This window comes from Aulostomus chinensis, chromosome 15 (assembly GCF_037954235.1).
Source record: "Aulostomus chinensis isolate RoL2024-O1b breed Wild chromosome 15, RoL_Achi_v1.0, whole genome shotgun sequence".
NCBI lineage: Eukaryota > Metazoa > Chordata > Actinopteri > Syngnathiformes > Aulostomidae > Aulostomus > Aulostomus chinensis.
The window spans coordinates 5,001,999-5,022,430 of record NC_141334.1 but is presented as its reverse complement, the minus strand read 5'-3'; the positions used below and the strand labels follow the sequence as shown (position 1 = coordinate 5,022,430).

The 20,432-nt window shown below is 40.7% G+C and overlaps 1 protein-coding gene across 2 annotated transcripts in view; it reads right to left on the bottom strand.

Moving 5' to 3' along the window:
• The window catches only part of rad51d (RAD51 paralog D), a 28,335-nt gene extending 8,056 nt beyond the window's left edge, over positions 1 to 20,279 (bottom strand). The window contains exons 1-11 of one of the 2 annotated variants that reach the window (XM_086226004.1): positions 20,241 to 20,279; positions 19,871 to 20,154; positions 19,716 to 19,777; positions 14,135 to 14,253; positions 5,646 to 5,727; positions 5,373 to 5,507; positions 5,204 to 5,299; positions 4,992 to 5,082; positions 1,910 to 1,980; positions 778 to 936; positions 57 to 174 (exon numbers count right to left, since the gene is read on the bottom strand). In XM_086226004.1, the coding sequence (XP_086082130.1) occupies positions 79 to 174; positions 778 to 936; positions 1,910 to 1,980; positions 4,992 to 5,082; positions 5,204 to 5,299; positions 5,373 to 5,507; positions 5,646 to 5,727; positions 14,135 to 14,253; positions 19,716 to 19,777; positions 19,871 to 19,952 (993 nt within the window). In that variant the 5' untranslated portion in view covers positions 19,953 to 20,154; positions 20,241 to 20,279 and the 3' untranslated portion in view covers positions 57 to 78. Of the gene's footprint in view, positions 1 to 56; positions 175 to 777; positions 937 to 1,909; positions 1,981 to 4,991; positions 5,083 to 5,203; positions 5,300 to 5,372; positions 5,508 to 5,645; positions 5,728 to 14,134; positions 14,254 to 19,715; positions 19,778 to 19,870 lie in introns of both variants that reach the window. The other variant, XM_086226003.1, reaches the window with a different exon arrangement.
• Positions 20,280 to 20,432: the final 153 nt, after the last annotated feature.

Here is a 20,432-nt window from a genome sequence, read left to right as displayed (position 1 = left end):
CCTGAATAAGGCCGTTGTGGGACGAGTCAGACTAAGACAGGTGGGTTCTGATGTACCTTTGTTGAGACCTTTGAGCCATCAGGAATCCATCTGGTCCAGTTTCCTCTTTCCTGCGGATCCGTCTTTGGAGCGACTCCACCACTGCAAGTCAAACTCTTCTCTGATGTGACACGGCTAAGATGTAGAGCAGATAATAACAGAGTTAAAAAAATAAAACACTCCACTCCCACATAAAACATTCATTTTGGTTCTCTTCATTCTGAATGAGGATTAATGCATAATTAATGTTTTTGCAGATGAGGAGGAAAAAAGAGCAGCAAAACCTGCTTCAGGAAATAAAACTACTATAACTACTGACACAATAACAAGAGCAAACCATTCAGAAACCTACAAGCACTTTGAACAATGTTGAAATTATGTCAGCTGTCGTTTTTCGACTATTGCTGATGTTGTAACCCTCATCTATGACGCGGGGAAGCTTCAGTATTCGCTACGTCTCTTCACTCGTTCATTCAAGCAAGAAGTGAGGTGGAATAAGTTTAACAATGCCACTGAGAACTCAAACTCCAGCATTTAACGACAAGACATCTGAAATTTCAATGAAGAATTTTAATCAATACAATATATTTTATGCCAGTAATTTACCAGCCTGGTTAAGTGATGCTATGAGTGGGACTACAATCTGTGCCAGTGGTCTTTAGAATGACAAAACTAGTATGCTGGACTTTCCAGTTCCTCCCTGTTACTTTGTGTGTGAGGCAACGCCGGCGGCCGCACCTGTCTGGAGGACTTGATCAGCGTCGCGGAGCGTAAACTTGGGTGGCTGACGGCAGCTGTTCGCTCCAGCAGGACTCTGGTTCTGGGAACGTGACTCCACGACACGCCGAGGCCCGGCAGCACCTTGCCGCCACCACCTCTCGTTACATGGTTTGTTACCTGCCGGCCCAGAAAACATCACATGTATTCAGCCGAACCACCTCGGAGGAAGATCACGCCGTTTCTCCGTTCACGGTTGTCATAACTGAAAGCAGTGCCTCTTTTAATGAAGTGGGACCATAATTATCGTTAATCTCCCTTCAGCTGAGGAAGGTTTCCTGTGGAGCATCACTGATCAGATCAGTTCTCCTGTCACAACTCCATTAAGCATTCCTGGTTTGACTCATCGCCACGTTTCACAACAGCAGAGTTAAATCAATACTGCAAAAATGATTGAGATACTTTTTATCCACAATACTGTATCGATACTCCAAGCTGGTGTATCGGTATTGAAATACATCCCAATATTTTATTGTTTCGTGATATTGATACACTGTTGATAAATTTTTTTTTTAAACTATTAGAAACATAAACAGAAAAAAATGAATGAACGTCTCCTGTTGTCATGACAACAAGCTGTCTATTATACGTTGGTGTGTTTAAGAGGCACTAAACTTCTTTGTTTCACTCTGAGATGCTAAAATTCTTTTTTTTTAAGACATTTTTCTTCTCTTACACAGACGCTGCCATGCATCGTTGATTATCTGACTTGCAGTGCTGCACGTCACATCTATTAATCAATAGACATGAATGGTCATATTAATATTTTCAGCTCGATTTTGAAGTATTCTGTAACGTGTGCAGGGAGTAATATTGCCTCGTACTGCAGTATATTGTGACGTGTATCCCATCATGAAGTCCTTAACTAAAACACACACACACACACACACACACACACACACCCCGCCACCACCATCAGACATGACTACATTTTTATTTGCTTAAACATAAATAAGGTGGAAATATTCAAGGTCTCAAGAAAAGAAAACGGAGAACTTGAGGAAGGGTGAAGTTCCTCTCTAAAGAGTTTTTGCTGACATTAAGGACATCCTGCATTCAGAGTGACGCTCATCAAGGACTATGTCATCCTTACCAAAGCAGCGACGTTGAAGTCCTTTGCCATCGTCTTGAGGACTCCTGCCACTTGTATCATCAAGGACATGCCTGGGGGGAAGGAAGTTGTTGAGGGGTTTGTGCATGGACAGAATAATAATCTCAATGTCTTTCAATTGCTCTTTCCTCGCAGTTCCGCAGGAATAACTCAGATGACAGATATTAATGAGATATTCTTTCATATTCTCCTGGTTCAGTCATAATGGCAGCTACTCTTTGGTCCAGACTTAAAATTGACACCTCCTGGAGATAGGCCGTGAAAGTTGGAGCAGATATTCATTCATACCACAGGATGAAGTTTAATATTACATAAAGTGTATTATTAAGAGCGATCCTCTGATTTTAAACAGTGTTCACAAGCAGCTCGGAAGCCACAAAGTTCTGAACTCCAAGCTGAGAAAGAACAGTGAGCACCTGTCAAACCAGAACTTTCCTTCCTCGTGCAGCGAATGAAATGCAACTGTAACGGTTGCTGTGTCTCCAGCGACATGAACATCACCAATCAAAAAGCTGTTATCCTCTTTCCTCCACTCCAAAAAGAGCAGCTATGTTACTGGTTTGTTGTCAGGATGGGAACTTCCCAGCTGCAGGAAGGAACCGTGACATCTGATGCCTCAATCAACTTGGTGATGACATCACAACCAGTTCCAACGTCTGAGTTCTGGGGTAAAACAAACGAGGCAGGAGCTCAGGATTTGAATGTTGTCAACTTAAGCTGCTCATTCTGAACTTTTGTTTCCCAGTTTAGAAGAGATGGAAAATAATGCAAACAATGAATCATCGAACACACACACACACACACACACACATATTATATATATATGTATATATATACATATATGTATACATATACACATATACATGTATACATATACATATACACATATACATGTATACATATACATATACACATATACATGTATACATATACATATACACATATACATGTATACATATACATATACACATATACATGTATATATACATATACACATATACATGTATATATACATATACACATATACATGTATATATACATATACACATATACATGTATATATACATATACACATATACATGTATATATACATATACACATATACATGTGTATATACATATACACATATACATGTGTATATACATATACACATATACATGTGTATATATACATATACACATATACATGTGTATATATACATATACACATATACATGTGTATATATACATATACACATATACATGTATATATATACATATACACATATACATGTATATATATACATATACACATATACATGTATATATACATATACACATATACATGTATATATACATATACACATATACATGTATGTATACATATACACATATACATGTATATATACATATACATGTATATATACATATACACATACATAAATACATATGTATATACATATATACATATGTATACATATGTACGTATACATATGTATGTACACATATGTATGTACACATACATATACAAATATACGTACACATACCTACATATAAATGTGGATACATGAATGTATAAATATGTGTGTATATACCTACATACACATATACATACATACATATATAAACATATACATAAATATATGTAAATACAAATACATATACACATATACATACATATGTGTATATGTGAATAGACATATATGTATACAAATATATACACATACATATATGAACACGTATATACATACATACATATATACACATACGTGCACACATACATATTTGTATGTATAAATATACATAAGTATGTACACATGTATACATACACATACACATATGTATATATAAATACACATTTACATATATACATATACACACAACATACTTCTCTACACATACATACACACATACATCTATAAATATTTGCATACACATATGTACATAATATAACAAATACATATATACATAATACATATGTACACATAAATAAGTACACATACATGTATATATGTACATATGTGTATATGTATGTATGTATAAATACACATATACATACATAAACATTTAAATTCATACATATAAACATATGTACATAGGTACATATATACATACATGTATATATATGTATGCATATGTATCTTTATATGTATGTATATATACACATACATATACATGCGTATAATTATATATGTATACAAATGCACACATATACATACATATGTACATATAAACAAACATATATACACATACATATGTACATATGCATATGTATCTATTTACATACATGTATATATCTACATATATACATACATGAACATATACATACATATATGAATACATGTATACATGCATACATATAAACATACAAATATATGCACATAGATAAGTGTATATAACTACTATGACTACTTTTTGAGGGTCAACTCAGTGACAGATGAATTTTGCTGTCTTCACACGATAGGACAGGAATGTCAGCCAAAACATCTCTAGATTAACAAGTCCCTATTGAGCCCTACCACTTCTAACAGGGGCCTGCAAACTATCATGATGCCTTGGTCCTCCAAGTAAGACAAACCTGCATTCTTTCTAACATCCAGCAGGGGGAGACTCCAATGGTTGTTGAATGACGACTGCAACCCTCCTTCACGCTTGATTTCCTACCTCAGCAAACATTTGCCTGAGGACTTTTAAGCCTGTACATACCATAAAGTGACGGCTACTTCTGGCTAGCTATCGGCTAACTTGGATCAATACATCAGTATAATGTGGATTTTGTGGTACCTAACCAAATGGAACAAAGTCTGATAGGGAAATGGGTGAATCTGATCCATTGATTAATGACCTGGATCCATATATAACTGATACTCTTGTGATGGTTTTAGGCTTAACAAGACAGAACATCCTTACTCTGAGATGTTCAAACTTCCACAAGGACTCAAACTAACTCAAAACACGATGCCTCTAACCTGTGTTGTGAGGTTTATTTTGCGGATTCATGACAGACACTTGGAATTTCCAGACTCAGGTGTAAACACAGCCTCAGGTATGATGGACTACGATGGACCAGTGAAGAGAGATATCACCTTCATTTTGTTTGCCTCCCAGTAGAGGAGAGATAACAGCTGACACCGAGTCCACAATCACTGCCTTGACGGAGCCGCCGCCAACAGATGCCTAATGTAAAATGTGACAAAATTAGATCGCCGCAAATTTGATCTGTCGTCACAAAAGATTCCCCAGGTGTTGCAGGGTTGTCGGTATGTTTTCGGAAAAAAGAATGAAACTGCAAACGAACCTGCCGAAGCCCGCCACCGTGCAGACTGTGCAGACAGTCGAGTAGCGAAAAGACGTCAAACAAACGCAAGACATGAATCCTCTGAAGAGCTTCCATCTGTAAAGATGACAGGTTTAGGTTTCACGCTGTTTCATAATAAATCATGTAACGTTTGTTTGAGTCGACTTGCCTGCTCTTCTGTGCTGGCTGTTTGTGTTTGCAGCATCTGAAGCAAGCGGCCGGCAGTCAAACCTCCCGTTGTATCGATGTAGATGACACTTTGCTTCAAATGGTAAGAAATGTGCACAGCAATGCCAAAACACACCTCGAAGACAGAAAAATTAAAGTTTTGTTGATTATTTCTGTTGTTTAAATGGAAAAGTACATTTCAGTTCAGTTTCCTCTTCTATAGGGGATGGGGGGCGGGGGATTATCTGTGATGCGAAGGAATGAAAATGCTCACCTGAGATTTGCCACTTCCTGGGCCGCCTGTCAGCTCCGTTATCTCGCCTGTATACAATCCCGAATCCAGCAATTTATCCAAGCTGCAAGAAACAACGTTCGCGTCGTTACTCACAACTGACATGCAGGGTAATAAACTATTAAGTCCATTCAGAGGGGCAACAACTCGTGCGGCTTGGTAAACAAGCACGACTCTGGGGATGTTGGGCTGTTTCCTAATTTCAGCTGTTGGACTGTTTCTTATCAAGCTCAGATACCGGCTGCAACCATCCAGTTAATTTATCTTTGTGGACCTCCACAAGTCAACAGCAGTGGGCCGGAGATGTTCAGGTTGTCCGTCTGTTCCTGTGCCATCAATGCATTGCCTCAGGAACCTGACTTCCTTCAAATGTGGAACAAATGTTCATTTGGAGGCCAAGATGAACTAAATGTAATTGATAGTATAATTACACACACACACACACACACACACACACACACACACACACACCAAAGAGACGGTTGTTTAGTAATAATTTCTGGTACACTCGGAAAGTTCTACTACTATTTCCAACAGAGAAGAAGAGTTGTGGCTGAAAATACGCACTGACGTCTCATGTTAACGACCACACAAACTGATTTCTGGTTCAAAGTTTGAGAAAACATTTGAGGTGATTGTGGTCCAACGCATCATTCAAGGGTCATACTTTTTTCCCCCTCTTTTTACCAATAAACTTTCATGACTTTTCCACATCTGTGAGGAGAGTTTCCTTAACCATTCTCAGAAACTATTAACATGAACCAAGATAATTGTAAATGTATTAATGCATGTATGAAAGGAATTCTTATTTTTTTTAAATGTTAATGTCGTTTGTAACTCCAGTCATCGCGGTCTCAGACTGACTGGAGAGTGACGCTCACCTCCAGCCTGGTCAAACATGTTTCTTGGTTCTCTGATGCTTGCAGTTACATCTCCTGAGCTCCACCTTCATGCACCGCAGCTCCATTATATGTGACCTCTTCCCCCTCTGTGTATCCGGTCTTTTAATGTGGTCACATAGCATGAAATCTAAGCAATAAATCACCAGCGGTCCGTTCATTCCTACCGACCTGAGTGTGCGGCGGCTGGACTGTGGTGTCGATGTGGTCAAATATCATTTCTATGGCACCTGAACCTCAACCCGATAATCTGACTGACCTGTGACACCAACACTTCTGCTAAATGGTTTATTTACTGCGTCTCCAAAACTTTATACTGCAGTTACATTTTTTGTTGTTGTGTTTGCCTCATGAACACTTGCATCCATCTATTGATTGAAAGGAAGCAGAACAGACAGACTGGTTTTTCCATGTAATGTCAGTTTTTACATACAACTAAGACTGAATGTCATGGCGGCAACAACAACATCGTAGAATTCATGAGGGAAACAAAGTGCCGAGGGAAGAGAGCCGGGTCATGACAATGGAGGTTGATGGAGAAGGATGACGGACGCATCGACAAACTTCCAATCGCGCCTTCATGTCAGCAATAAAACTCCTACGATCCTGAATCAGTCAGTGAGGTGATCTTGCCTTCAAAGTAAAAGTACCAAAGCTTTGTTATTATTACTTTTGTACAAAGAAATGTTTATACTTTTTGATTATGTTGTTACCTTGCTGTTTGTAGCTAAGCTAACACCACTCTCTATGAGGCTCAGGGCTGTGCAGGACATCATTCGTTAATGTTTCCATTCAACACATTGCAGCCTTTTTTATTTCAAGCTGGCTGAGACTTTAATAAGTGCCTCTGACACAGCTGTCGCTCACATTCCTCGTTATGTCAGAGACCCCAAATTTGATGCAAAGAGTCAGAAGCGGCTCTGAAGGGAGGAGTGGGGTGAGGGTCCATTATCTCCAATTTAACCACTTGATTGCCAGAGATGCGACGAATTGGACCTCACTGTTTGTCTGAAAGTGATGTCAACCCTCATGATCACCCTGTCTAATACTTAGACCCGCTGATCATGTTTACCTGTGAGTTACTGTCATATGGGGTTTTATTTTGGAAATGTATCCCACCATGACAGGTGCAGTTGTGTCCTGCTAGCAGAGCTTCAACGTATTAAGAGTCAGCTCCAAATGAGCGAGAGCCGTTCTTAAACACTTACATGTTGATAATCGTTTTGACAGCGCTGTTAAATGTTCCCACCATCTGCTGTTTCTGTGGGGACGTCTGGATTTGACGCGTTAACATTCAGCCAGTGATCTGTGCACTCAGTGGAATCTCATCATGTTTGCCTGCACATGTGATGATGGATGTGACAGCGTTTCAGTTAAATCTGCACAGCCAAGGTCCTCCAGCTTGAAGGTGAAACGGCACTGTGAGCTCTGTGGTTGGTTGGTTGACGGTGGTTCTTGTCACTGGCAGCATGATTGTGAAGAGGAGAACTGGACCTTCTTGAATTACGCCTGCCCTCTGTGATGAGGGTCCACGCTGCTGCTGAAACATCAGGTTGTGTTGCTGTGAGAGCTCAGAAGTACGTTAAGTGACCGTCCTTGAAAAGACACAGATTCTGAATTTCCCGTCGAGTGCACTCAACGGCGTGCAGTCAGAACTGTGATGGGTATAGAAGCAGTGAAGAGCTTCAGGTTTGCTCTTGAGGACATTTTTCTGCCACTGAAGAGCTCAGTCAAGCACAGGTTTGGGTTCCTGTGCACAGATCATTCTTGCCAGTGTCCAATCAATGCCCTGACTTCTCAGATGGTTCTGTGACACCAACACTCTGATGCGTCACGTTAGATCCGAAAAGGTTGTACATTGAACTGCATTAAATCTCTGTTTACTGCTGCAATTTTGTTAGAGATGTCTGACACCATAACAAGCTCTTTTTCTCTCACCAGAAACAAATGACAACGCAGCGTCTCACCATATGATGCAGCGGAAACCAATAAATCCCACAAGATTGAGAAGAGACACGAATGACAAAGACTAATAGACAGACTGTGTTGGAGTAGTGCAGAAGTACGTGTTGCAGTGGAAAATATACTCGACTGGCTTATTCAGACGGTACAAATAGCCAAGCAAAAGCATGACAGGAGCTGAGCTGAAGCACAGACATATATCAGGCACCATCAAACTTTTTTCTTGCAATTGATATTTAACCATCCATCAATTCATCCATTTTCTACCACTTATCCTGTTAAGGGTCGCAGGGGGTGGAGCCTACCCCAGCAGCTTACAGGTGAGAGGCGGGGTTCACCCTGGACGGGTTACCAGTCCATGGCAGGGCCAACACATATAGACAGACCACCATTGTCTCTCCCAGCCACGCCTACAGTCAATTTAGAGTCTGGATTAACCTGGTCCCCTCTTGATGTCTTTGGACTGTGGAGGAAGCTGGAGTACAAGAGAGAACCCACGCAGGAACAGGGAGAACATGGAGACTCACACAGGAAGATCCCGTGCCCGAGCCAGGACTCAAACCCGGAACCTTCTTGCTGTGAGGCGTCGCAGTGGTCAGCACTGTGACGCCTCAGTTAATATGTATGTAGAACAGAATAGTGGGAGAGAACCAATGAGAGTTTTCGTTTTATCCAGAATTGTGCAAACCTAATTAAGTTTCATTTCAATAATACTTTTATTTGAAGAATGAAAAATACATTTGATGCAACACAACATCAATGTGGTTATAAACAACTTTGTGTTATTCATGTGTTCCACGTCGGTTTTTAATTGTGCCTTTTGTTTTGCTTTTCTTGTGTTTTCTTTTCTTGGTTTGATTTGTTTTCATGCAGTCTCTGAATAGCGCGTTCTGTTCCTGGCTTGACGAGCGCTTAACAAATCATTCTGAATTACATTTGTAATTGTTCTCTTGGGCTTTTCTTGGTTTTACAGTTGAGTCCATTTTAATGATGAAACTCCATCCGTGTTTTCTGCACTGCAGAATTCATGGAGGCTTTTAATAAATCCAAGGAAATCAGAAGCATCTTAACTGGGGTGGAAAACTCTGAATAGGCTGAATTTCTTATGCAGACGCTTTGATGGAACACAATCTTTGCCATTTGCAATGAGGTGCTAAGTGACTTGATTTGAGGCTTTTTATCACTTGGTGACACCCAGGCATTTCCACATTGGCCTACACATGAAGCTACAGTATCATTCTGTCATCACACTGTCATTTGTAGATAAAATATATTGTGTCGGCTACATGACACACACGCTGATGAAAGCTATAAACCATTATCAGCCATCATCATCCTCCCTGTTTGGATGAAAAATCACCATGGCAGCAGCAGGACTGAGAAAGATAATTTAGCGTTTCTTTCTTTTTTTTATCGTTGAGGCTAAAGAACGAATGGTTGCCATTTATTATTTGTTGAAAGTGACTATTACTGATTTGTATCTTACACGAGCTGTGAGGGAGGCGTGCGCGATTGAGAGATGCATGATGGGATGAGTTACAGATGACTGCGGGCACAATGACACCAACCCAGAGTTTCCCTTCCGATGCTGCAGTATTTGTATTTGATCGATAAAATGCCACATTAAGCCAGCAAAGACTTGCCTGATTAAAACAACACATTCATTTCATGCACTTCCTTGATTTGGGGGATTTTTGCATCATTAATATTGATGCCTGCTGACTGGTGGGAAAACAGAGTGAGGTTTTGTCCTCCATGACACCAGTTCTCTGCTGCCACTCTGATCTTCCAGGCTCGATCGATCAAAAATAAACTGCAATAACCAGTGTAGCAGATGCGTTCTACTGTATTGAAGCGCAACATTCAAGTATCTGTCCTTTACTTGTTTGTTCCTTTGGAGCCGTGGGTCTACATTTCTGTGTAGGTTTTTGTTACTTCTAAGAATGAAGCTTAAATGTGATGGACACAAGCTTTGCACCAATCACGGTATCTGCTCTCAACTGGGTTTTATTTAATAGTGGAGATACACCACCCAGATCTGTGACACCTGACACATCCAGTTTCACAGCACGTCACTCACGTTATCGCTGACTGCAGATAATGGCGACTCCAAACCAGAGCAGCCGTGACCGTATCTGAGGTCAATGTTTGAGACTTCATACATGAAAAATGATTCATATCCTTTCAAATGTTCATAGTGTTTAGTGTGAACCAGCTACATCTCTGCCTTCACGCGCTCGCCACCCACGCTGAGGTAAAGTTTTCACTCCAGATAAACATTTTATTTCAAACTGTCGGGGGTTTTAATGTCAGCGTGTGTGTTCTTATGCAGTTACCGAGGGACCACTCGTATGCCTTTACTGCGACTGACATCGTGAAATTTGAATGAACGGTAATTACTACTTCATTAATCTCAATTTCACTGGGGAAGAAAAAAATAACCCCATGATAAATGGGGGAATTTTGTGGGGATTTGTATCAAACGCAGATGTTCTCATAAGTCAACAGGCTACAGTACGATGCGTGCGCCGGACGTCTCAGCAGCACAACAGTTCATTTAAAATTGGATTTTTAAACACAACCAGACTTTAAAAAAATATCGCTCCTTCTCATGAATTGAAAAATCATCAATTTACGATTGATTTTTCTTGAGGGGTAAAAGTTCTGTGAATTTCACTCATGGGGGGGGGGGGGGGGGGGCCTCACATTCTCCACCACTTGGCACATCTGGTAACAGCACTCACATCTGTATCACAACATGAGACCTATTTCACAGAATTTTTTTTCAAATTTGAACACGGTTTGAAAACGGTCCACGTTGGATTTCTATCACTGCAAATGTCCCGTGGCAACTATATTGGACTATTGATTTTTATAAATCGTACACACGGCTCATTTGCACCATTATGGTGTCACTCGTGAGGGAGGAGGGTGGTTCGATAAAGGAGTGAGGTTGAGTGTGGTTACTTTGGGAAACGCCCTGACAGTTGTGTACAACAGACCATGTCCAGTGCAAGGGACTCACTCAACCCTGCTGCTCTAAGGAACGATACAGGAAATGGTTCCTTTCTACCACAGTAAGACTTCACAACTCCTCTACCTCTGTCAGAGCCACACTCACAGAACTGCACTTATCCTTCAGTCTACCTTGCACTGTCTTTGCACAAATTACATATTCTTATACCCACATTATTCATTGTATGTATATCCTGTACAGTCACGTATTTATTCATATGCCTGTGCTATATATCATTTTATACCACATTTGTGTGCATTTACTTATATATCAATATTTATACATTTAACTATATTATAGTAACAATTACATACCACCATATCATCAGTATTATTATCAGTATCATTTTGCCACTGCACCTCACCTACCTACTCATTTATCTTTTATTCATCTTGTGTTTTTTAAGTGTTTTTGCCCAATTCTTATTTTTGTTTTTACTCTTCTTCTACATCAGTATTCTATTCCATTGTATTTCATTTGTTTTTAATTGCATTCTGCTACGACGACATAATTTCCCTCCGGGGATGAATAAAGAAGTCTATCTATCTATGTCTAGTTTGTTAAGCTAATAGCAGGAAGTAGCTCTGTTTACTTATGAATTAATGTTCTGATATTTGTATTGCTGGTGGAAGTAACTGAAAAAACAAGTTCTTTTCGAGCCTCTTTGGTGCTTGTGTCAAACAGTTGGAAGAGGAGGTTGTGTTAGGCAGTTCTCTGCTTCAGCAGTCCTGACTCACTACTGGCCAGTAGACTAACAAGTCGTTAGCTGCTGGTTTTGACACGCAAAGCTTGTGCATGTTCACAGATTCAAACTTATAAAAGTCTTAACATGCAACACAACTGTCATTACTGCTACAGTTTTACCACTGCAGCCATTAGCACAACTGAGTCAATGCAGTATCAGGACATCAAAGAGCATCACTTCGTATTTCCACCAGTAGAGGGCAGCCACCACACACACACACACAAGTCACTCTCTCTCTCTTTATGGTGGATTCAGTTTCATGTCACTAATCCACAACACTGACTAATTTATGTGATTGAGACAGAAAGGGGAAAGAAAAATACACCTGAGGTTATTAATTATGCTGAAACTGTGAGTTTCACTGTAGAAAAGGCATCATCATATGAAATGCTGACCCATTTCTCCAACAGGAGATCCTCTCCTGTCCAAATATCTCCCTCTCCCTAAAAGTGCTCCACATTGTGCTTCATCTGCCTACAGAGATCCGGGAGGCTGCAGACACTCATTTAAGCATCACAGGATGCCACATCTCAGGCGCTGTAACATGACACCATGCTGTTTTGTCTTCTTTTACTCATCCGATTTTGATTTTCTTACGTAACAGAAATATTCAAGTGCTTATCAGCGGTGTTTCTTAGGAGCCGACATGAAGGCTGAGTTAATGCAGCTGATACATCGGAGGTCACTTCAGACGTCAAGTGCAACAACAAGCAAAGCAAAGAAATCCTCGTTGAAAATATTCCCTTTGTGTGAGCCTGCAGCCATTTCTCCTCTATGGCTCTGATGTCTTCACAGCAGCATCACTGCAGACATACGTTCCACTTGCACGGTTCAATGCAAACCCATTTTTAACAACTGAATTAAGTGAATTGACACAAGGGGCTGATGACAAGAAATCTGGTTCCCAAAAAAAGAAAATATCTTGGATGTTGTACAATCCTATTTATTTGACATGTTGGGCTTCGATTGTTGACTTCAAAAATACTGAAAAAGGACCAAAATAACTTTATTAATCCTCGAGTGTCAGCACACCTGAGTTTGGTGTACATTAAAACTCTAGGGGTGTTTGTTGTTACAAATCCACTGGTATTGTTAAGTACTTGATGGGGGACAGTTTTAAGGGTGCTTTAAGGGAGAACTGAACCCTGGTTCATTTGGGCAAGTGTGAACAGGAGCGCACACCAAAAGTGGACAAAACAAGTGGACTGAAGCATGTTGAAGAGGTGGTCTTCGTATGCTTCCCAGCTACTTCTGGTGCAGTTGCATTTTTGGATGCGTCACAGTGTCCAAACTAGAGTAGTACGCATAGAGGGAAAAAAACTAGAAGATACATACAAAAACACAGGACCTTCTCGCAGTTCTCCCTCCCCCTGAAGGTTCTCAGATTCTCCCTTTGGTTTTTGGACAGAATGTAAACGAGCCGATCACGGTGCGTAGCTGCCATCCAAATTAGTCTCCAGTGGTTTTTGGGGGGAAAGTTCCAAACGTACACTTGGAAGACTGTGGGCTTATATGAGTTGGAGCCGAAAACAATGTTTTCAGTTCACTACTTGTAGAATTACTGAAAAATAAAATACCATGAAATATAAAGATAGGGTTTTAAATCTATATTCCTCACCCCTACAACCCTCAAGAACTTTCAAGCCAAAGTTTTGCCTCTGCATGGGAGCTGATTTTTCATTCAATATGTGGAAAACTGTTCATAGTGTTACATATTTGACTTTGCAGGTGAACCTGCTTAACCTCTTGTGGCACTGAGCCCACCTTAAAATACTTCCCCGTCCCCCTCCCTTCCCCGTCCCCGTGGACAGAGCAGTGTGCTCTGCTGTGAGTGCAGAACGGTCTCTACCTGGGATTTCCGGTGGAGAGGATCGCTGTTGAGCTCAATAGTTCCTCGTACAGATCGGCTCCTGACACTGGGAATGCTGCATGCTGGGCCAGCAGCACTCTGCGGATGGCAAACAGAGCCTGAAACACAAAGGCAACAGCAGAGCTCACAGAACTGCAGCATGGATCAACCCAAACACATGCACTCTTCTACCTTGGCCAACATTGCCAGATTGGTTAGTTTTCTTCCCAATTACCGATTATAATTATACCCTAAAAGCGTATGTTGGAGAAAATGGGTTTGCTCTTTGTGTAATTTGGAGAATTATTTCACAATAATGTCAGCATGGCCAGGAGTGTCTGCTCTCTATACCTTTTTCCATCTTCAGTTGATTGCTAACTGATTACTTAAAGAAGAGGTAGAACATAGATTCTGTGTCAGTTCTTGGAGGCTGTTGCAGTTAGAACCCCACAGACAGATGGGACACTGTCAGCCTTCCACAGATACGGCAGTGTCGGTGAATACGTCATATGAGTATGTAATATGTAAAATATACAATCCGTTTGTTAGTATGTACTGTTTTAGTTGGAGCTACTTCAAGTATAATATGCTTACAATACATGTGTACTTGTACATATCTAGATTTCAAACAAATTCATTATTTCATCATTTTTGGAATCTTTTACTTCTGTATTTTTTTCCTGATCTGCGACCATTAGTTCCAGACGAACAGCGACCCACAACACCTACATACACATTCATCCAGAAATGCTGTGAACGTAAACAGGGTCGCCTCCCCACGATTAACAGTAATTGTTGTACGACCTTAACTGTCTCTTAGTATCTCTCAAGGATACAAAAATCATTTTCTCCTCCTGCAGAACTTCAGAATATTTTTGGTGAGTCATGGTGCATATGGGGGTGAGTACATCCATTTATCTAATCAAGTGTGATTTAAGCATCAGCTCACATGTTCGTGCTGACAGATTCACGTTCACTTAGAAATAAGAGGCCAGCCGAAGGTGGGCGTAGCCACGCCGACGTGACTTAAGTGGGAACGACGGCCTGAGGTAAACGAGGTGAGCTCCTCTGATGTGCAATCATGCAGATGGTGAGTGTATCGGACCAATCAGGTTGTGCTCCTCTGCACCATTAAGCTCTGAATTTCTGTTTGTAATAAATAAAAAGAATGCAAGGAAACTCTGAGAGCGGTTTCATCTAACAATGCCAAAACTACAGTCAGACAACATTAAGTGCATCCCACTGGATTATTCCAACTTCAGCAGAAATCCTGTAACATGTGACATGATGTGTCTAACCAGGCTGGGCTTTGATGTTTTATACCAAAAGAGATCAGAGGGGGAGATCATCAAATGTTAGGGAGTCTTGCTTTCTGTAGTGTTTCCCACAGGTTCAGGATTTAAATGTGATGGTGGGCGGTGTGGCGTCATGTGAGGCACTGCTGAAATCACTAGAGCCCAAAGCATGATCCAGCGTCTCCTCTTCTTACGAACAGAAACGCCTGTATGTCAAGAAAACACAACTGCGGGGTTCAAAACGCAGAAAATGTGTTTGAAGGTTAAATGAAAGACCGAAGTCATCATGAAATGAGCTGAAATCACATAATGACATTCATCAGGAGGTCATTCTAGACAGAAGCTAACACTGAAACGTGATAGTCAGGGTCATCCAGAACAGGAATCTGTTGTAGGAGTTTGAAGGGTGTTCTTTGTACCTCATGACAGGTTTCTGAATATGGTTGTTAATTAGGAGGAAGAGAGACACGCTGATTATCCCGGAGATGTAAACACAGGTGTGTGGAGAGCGATTGTTGTCTGAGTGGAAGGAGGCATTGATGGCGCATGTGAGGTTACTCTTCTCCCAACGTCCGTCAGGTTAACGAGCGCAGCGCCGCGGTGGGAGTAAGAGCACACCTGTTGTTTTTGAGTCGGGCTCCACGATGTGGATAATTGTCCCACTTTAAGAATGTTTACCTTTTTTCGTGGTGGACATCTGGTAGGGACTGCTTTGTTTCTCTGTTTCTTTTTTGGATCGATTCCTATAGGAAGGATGTAAAATGCAGCAGGCTGGTGTTATAGAGGGTTTTAAACAGTCTTTTTGGTAGGTGTGTATGTATATATATATATATATATATATATATATATATATATATATATATATAAAATTTTAAAATGAATTTACTTTAATTTTTTAGTATTTCAAAGAGAAAAATTGGTTTCAAGCTCTGCAAGTAACAGCAGACTGGGGTGTCAACTGTTAAGCTAAGCTCGCCAAATACTGCAGTTTTACGTGACTTCAGAGTACAACTGATATGTATGAAAATAGTGCGTCTGGAAGATTCTGTTTTTGCTGGGTTTTTATTGCTTTGTCAAACACATGTAATGTTTTATTCCCCCTTTTTCCTCTTTTCTGTGTATTGCATCGACCCTTGCTGTGAATCTTTCTAGTTTTAATTCCTCCTAAGGGTTTGTTGGACATGTTTTTGAAAATTTTCCTCTCAACAAAAAATCAATTACTAACTGTGAATAAAAAACCCACTTATTTACTTGTTTCTGACTCTTGGAAAGTAGTAAAAGCAGTAACCCCCCCCCCCACCCCCATAAAAACACAACACAAAAATCCTACTTTCTCAACCACACGTTGAAATAAATCATTGAGGCAGTTGAGCATGATGTCCTGTGATTATTATTCTTTCACCTCCATTCACTGAGCCCCCCCTGCAGGCCCCCTGGGGAGACCCGCCTGACACTTAGCAATGCTTTGGTCTTTACTAATTTAATTGGATGAAGACAACATGGAAAGAGAATATGCAGCGATATGAGAAAGTACAGAAACAGAAACAAATTTCACATTTTCCCAAAGAGCTTTTTTAAACTCTGGGATTATGAAATTTCCTCTGTGTGTCCAGACTGCCTGCGCAGACACTCTTGACAACAGAGGATTCACTATTGACCCAAGAGACCTCACTAATCTTTTACCATGGAGCGCCTGGGTTGACCTCCAAGCCCCTTCTACCCACACAATTATTCACTGATGCACTTATCTGAAAAGCTCTTCTGGGCCTTCTTCGTGATTATGTGTGCTCTCATACATCTCAAAAAAAAAGTTTTGTGGAAAACACTATTTATGATCTGAAAAACAGTTTCCTGTTATCTGCTCGTAAGGTCAGAAAGGAGTTGGAAAGAATTTATTTCCTGATCTCTGCTCTCTCTTCATTGTTCCTCGCTACAAAAACGATTAAAAACTGAAAGCGCTGGCCTCCCTTCATGGGTTCGAGCTGATAATGAAGGATTTTGTGGCAGACCCAAAAAGGATTTTTGTTGTTATAGTTTAGCTTCCCTGACAGTTGAAATCCTTAACACTGCATATGCCTCAATAGATAACGCTACTTTCTAATTTCTTTCTGGGTCCAATTTGCCATTTTTGTCACCAATATACCTGCAGGAAAAAAAAAACATAGCCTTGGCATGACTGCTAAAGGGGAAAAAATACAGTCAAATATACATGAAATGTATGTTCATTAGTATTGCACTCCAGCCGGGGGAAGAAAGCATTAATGGAGACTTTGTCGACTCTCAGTTACCTCACTGACAGAGCTCAGTAAAAGCTTTTAGCTTTTCAGCTCGCGACAAACCAGCTGTTTCCTCTGGAAAAAGACAACCCCCTTTACACCAAGTCTGAATTTACATCCACTTCATGCATCTTTTAATGAATATCTATATTTAATACTAATAATACTCATTTGATTAGATTGGACATGACCTGAATACTTCCATGTCATGAGCCTTAAAGGATGTGTTGTAACTTTATTTGAGGAAAATATTTACTTCCTGAGGATTTATAAGTTAATAATTCGTGGAACATTTCAGTTAATATTACATATGAAACACTTAATGGGAGTTAAAAGAAGACTGTACCATCATTTCAATATTTGATTACAGATTAGAAACGCAGAGACTGGTTTAGAGGCCAGGTGCTTCAAGCGAACCGTTTGTGGACTTCATCCCCCATGATGCTCTGAGCAGAAGTCACAAATAGTTTTTCCTGTTGACAGAGCCCCCGTTTGTTGTTCACTATAGTGATGTTTGAATTAAGAAATGTTTCATCTCGTCATTTGGGAGTTTAAAGACAAAACTACGACAGCATGTCCTGCAGACCACTTCAATCGTCCCCACTGCCTTCAAGGTCTGACGTGAACTTGCACACTTAAAGGACTCTTGTCTGTTTAAAAAAATCATAACCTGAAAAAGCAGCCAAAAACACGATGTACATGAAGTGCGATATTTAGCCTGATTGGGACGAACCTCGCTTGTTCACCAGACGACCTGATTTGCTGTGACCTTTGCAAACACATCCAGCGGGAGGTTTGCCCAAATCAAGGCAACATTTTTCTAATGGTCGTCCCCATGCAAACCACCAAAAACTTGGAGCAACTCACGCTGCGTGTGGGTGCAAGCGTGTCTAAAATCAACATGATATAGGTCAGGACCTGGGCCTCCCACTACTCGCTGTTAAATCTAAGATGTAGGTGTTTCTCATTGTCATTCTCTCCAACTGTACAAACCAGTTGGGAGTTTAATCTTGTGAAAGAAAACTATGAATTAGAAATTTTATTTTCAGTAATGATCTGTTGCAGCAACTTCTACGTTTGTTTTGATTGAGATCCGGCACTCTGCTGATGAAGTACTACGGTTGTCGTGTGTCTTGTATGTTTTTTTGGGAGGACCCAGTTTAGACCTGGTATCAAGATCCAGCCTGTGCAATCCAGTCACAAGTGGTCAGCCTTGATTACAGGCGCGAACACACTCAGTCTCCCCAAGATCCAATCATTACCGCCACATTAGAAGGTGGTCTGGACCACACTCCCTTAGCAGTGTGCATACATGTGCGTCCTGGCTCACACCAAAGGACGTCCTCATCAGCTGATGCCCTCTGCTTGAGCAGAAATACACACTGATAAGCACCAACAGCTGTGTACTGTCCCAACTTTGGTCAGGTGACATGCCCGTGTGGATGGATGGTGGACTGTCCTGAACACACTCAGGAAAAGATCCAATCTTTCTTATTTTCATCTCGACCTTTTCTGCTTTTAATTTCCTGCTGATAAACACGGTGGGAGTAACACCAGCGTTCCTCTCCCTCTCTTATTAGAAGTACACCTCGTTCACTCACCAGCTGCGCTCTCTCTCGCTCTCTGCTTTAACAAATAACAGACCAAAACAGATCATCACCCAAAACGAGACAGTGAGTCCTCACCCCATTGAAAGGTCGGCGAAAGACGAAGCAGACGTTTTGATTGACACGATCCACAGCAACAAATAAACATGTCGCGTTTTTGCACAAGTCGACACAAATACAACCGTTACGTCTCTCTTAATTTTGGGCATGAATGTCAGTAAATTTACAGTCCACACAGACAACAGGATAAATAAATATTGCCATAGAAACCAGGTTATGAGCTGGCTACTAGTGAAGCCACAGCATTGTTACAAACAATATAACACGACAAAATAACAGGGATTGTCCATTACAGGGGAGAAACTGCATGCATATGAGTATTCTATCAGTTGAGTATAAATACCTTATATGACACTGAACATTTCACAGCAAGTTCCTCCATGTCAGACGACACCAGGTCTTCCACTGTGGTAATAAAAAAATAAGAGCGAAAACTGAGTTTTCTGTTTAAATGTGGATGCTGAATAACCTGCAACACTGACACACAAACTTACTCACCTGTTCTAATATCAACCGCCCGCAGGCTGCGCACTAAATCCTCATCTAGTCCGGGACACATCCCCTCTCTCAAGACAACCATGGTCTGGCATTATCAACTACAACTCTATATATCATTTAACCCCAGGACAGCATATCCAGCCTCCATTTAGCACCGAAAAAGAAAGCGAGCTAGCAACTTCTGCTAATGCAGCTAACGTTAGCTACAGTTGTATTTAGCGTCGCTGTTTAGAAGTTTTCCACCCGGTCCCGACAAAGGTCCCGGTGACACAACACAATGTTTCCTGGAGAGACAAAAAAACAAACAAACTGGCGTTACTAAAAAAAAAAAAAGTGTTTTTTTTTTACTGACTCTCTATACTGGCGTCACCTGAGCACATGATCCATTCTATTAAGAATGAGTTTTGCCCTCGACACTTGCCGTAGTAAAGTGAGCTCGTGGTGTCTGCAGGGTAATGTAGGCTATGTAGTTGGTGGACGTACCTGTTGCTGGAGCAGCGTTTTAAAGCTTGAAAACAACAAAATACAAACATGCACACACACACACAAACACACACACACA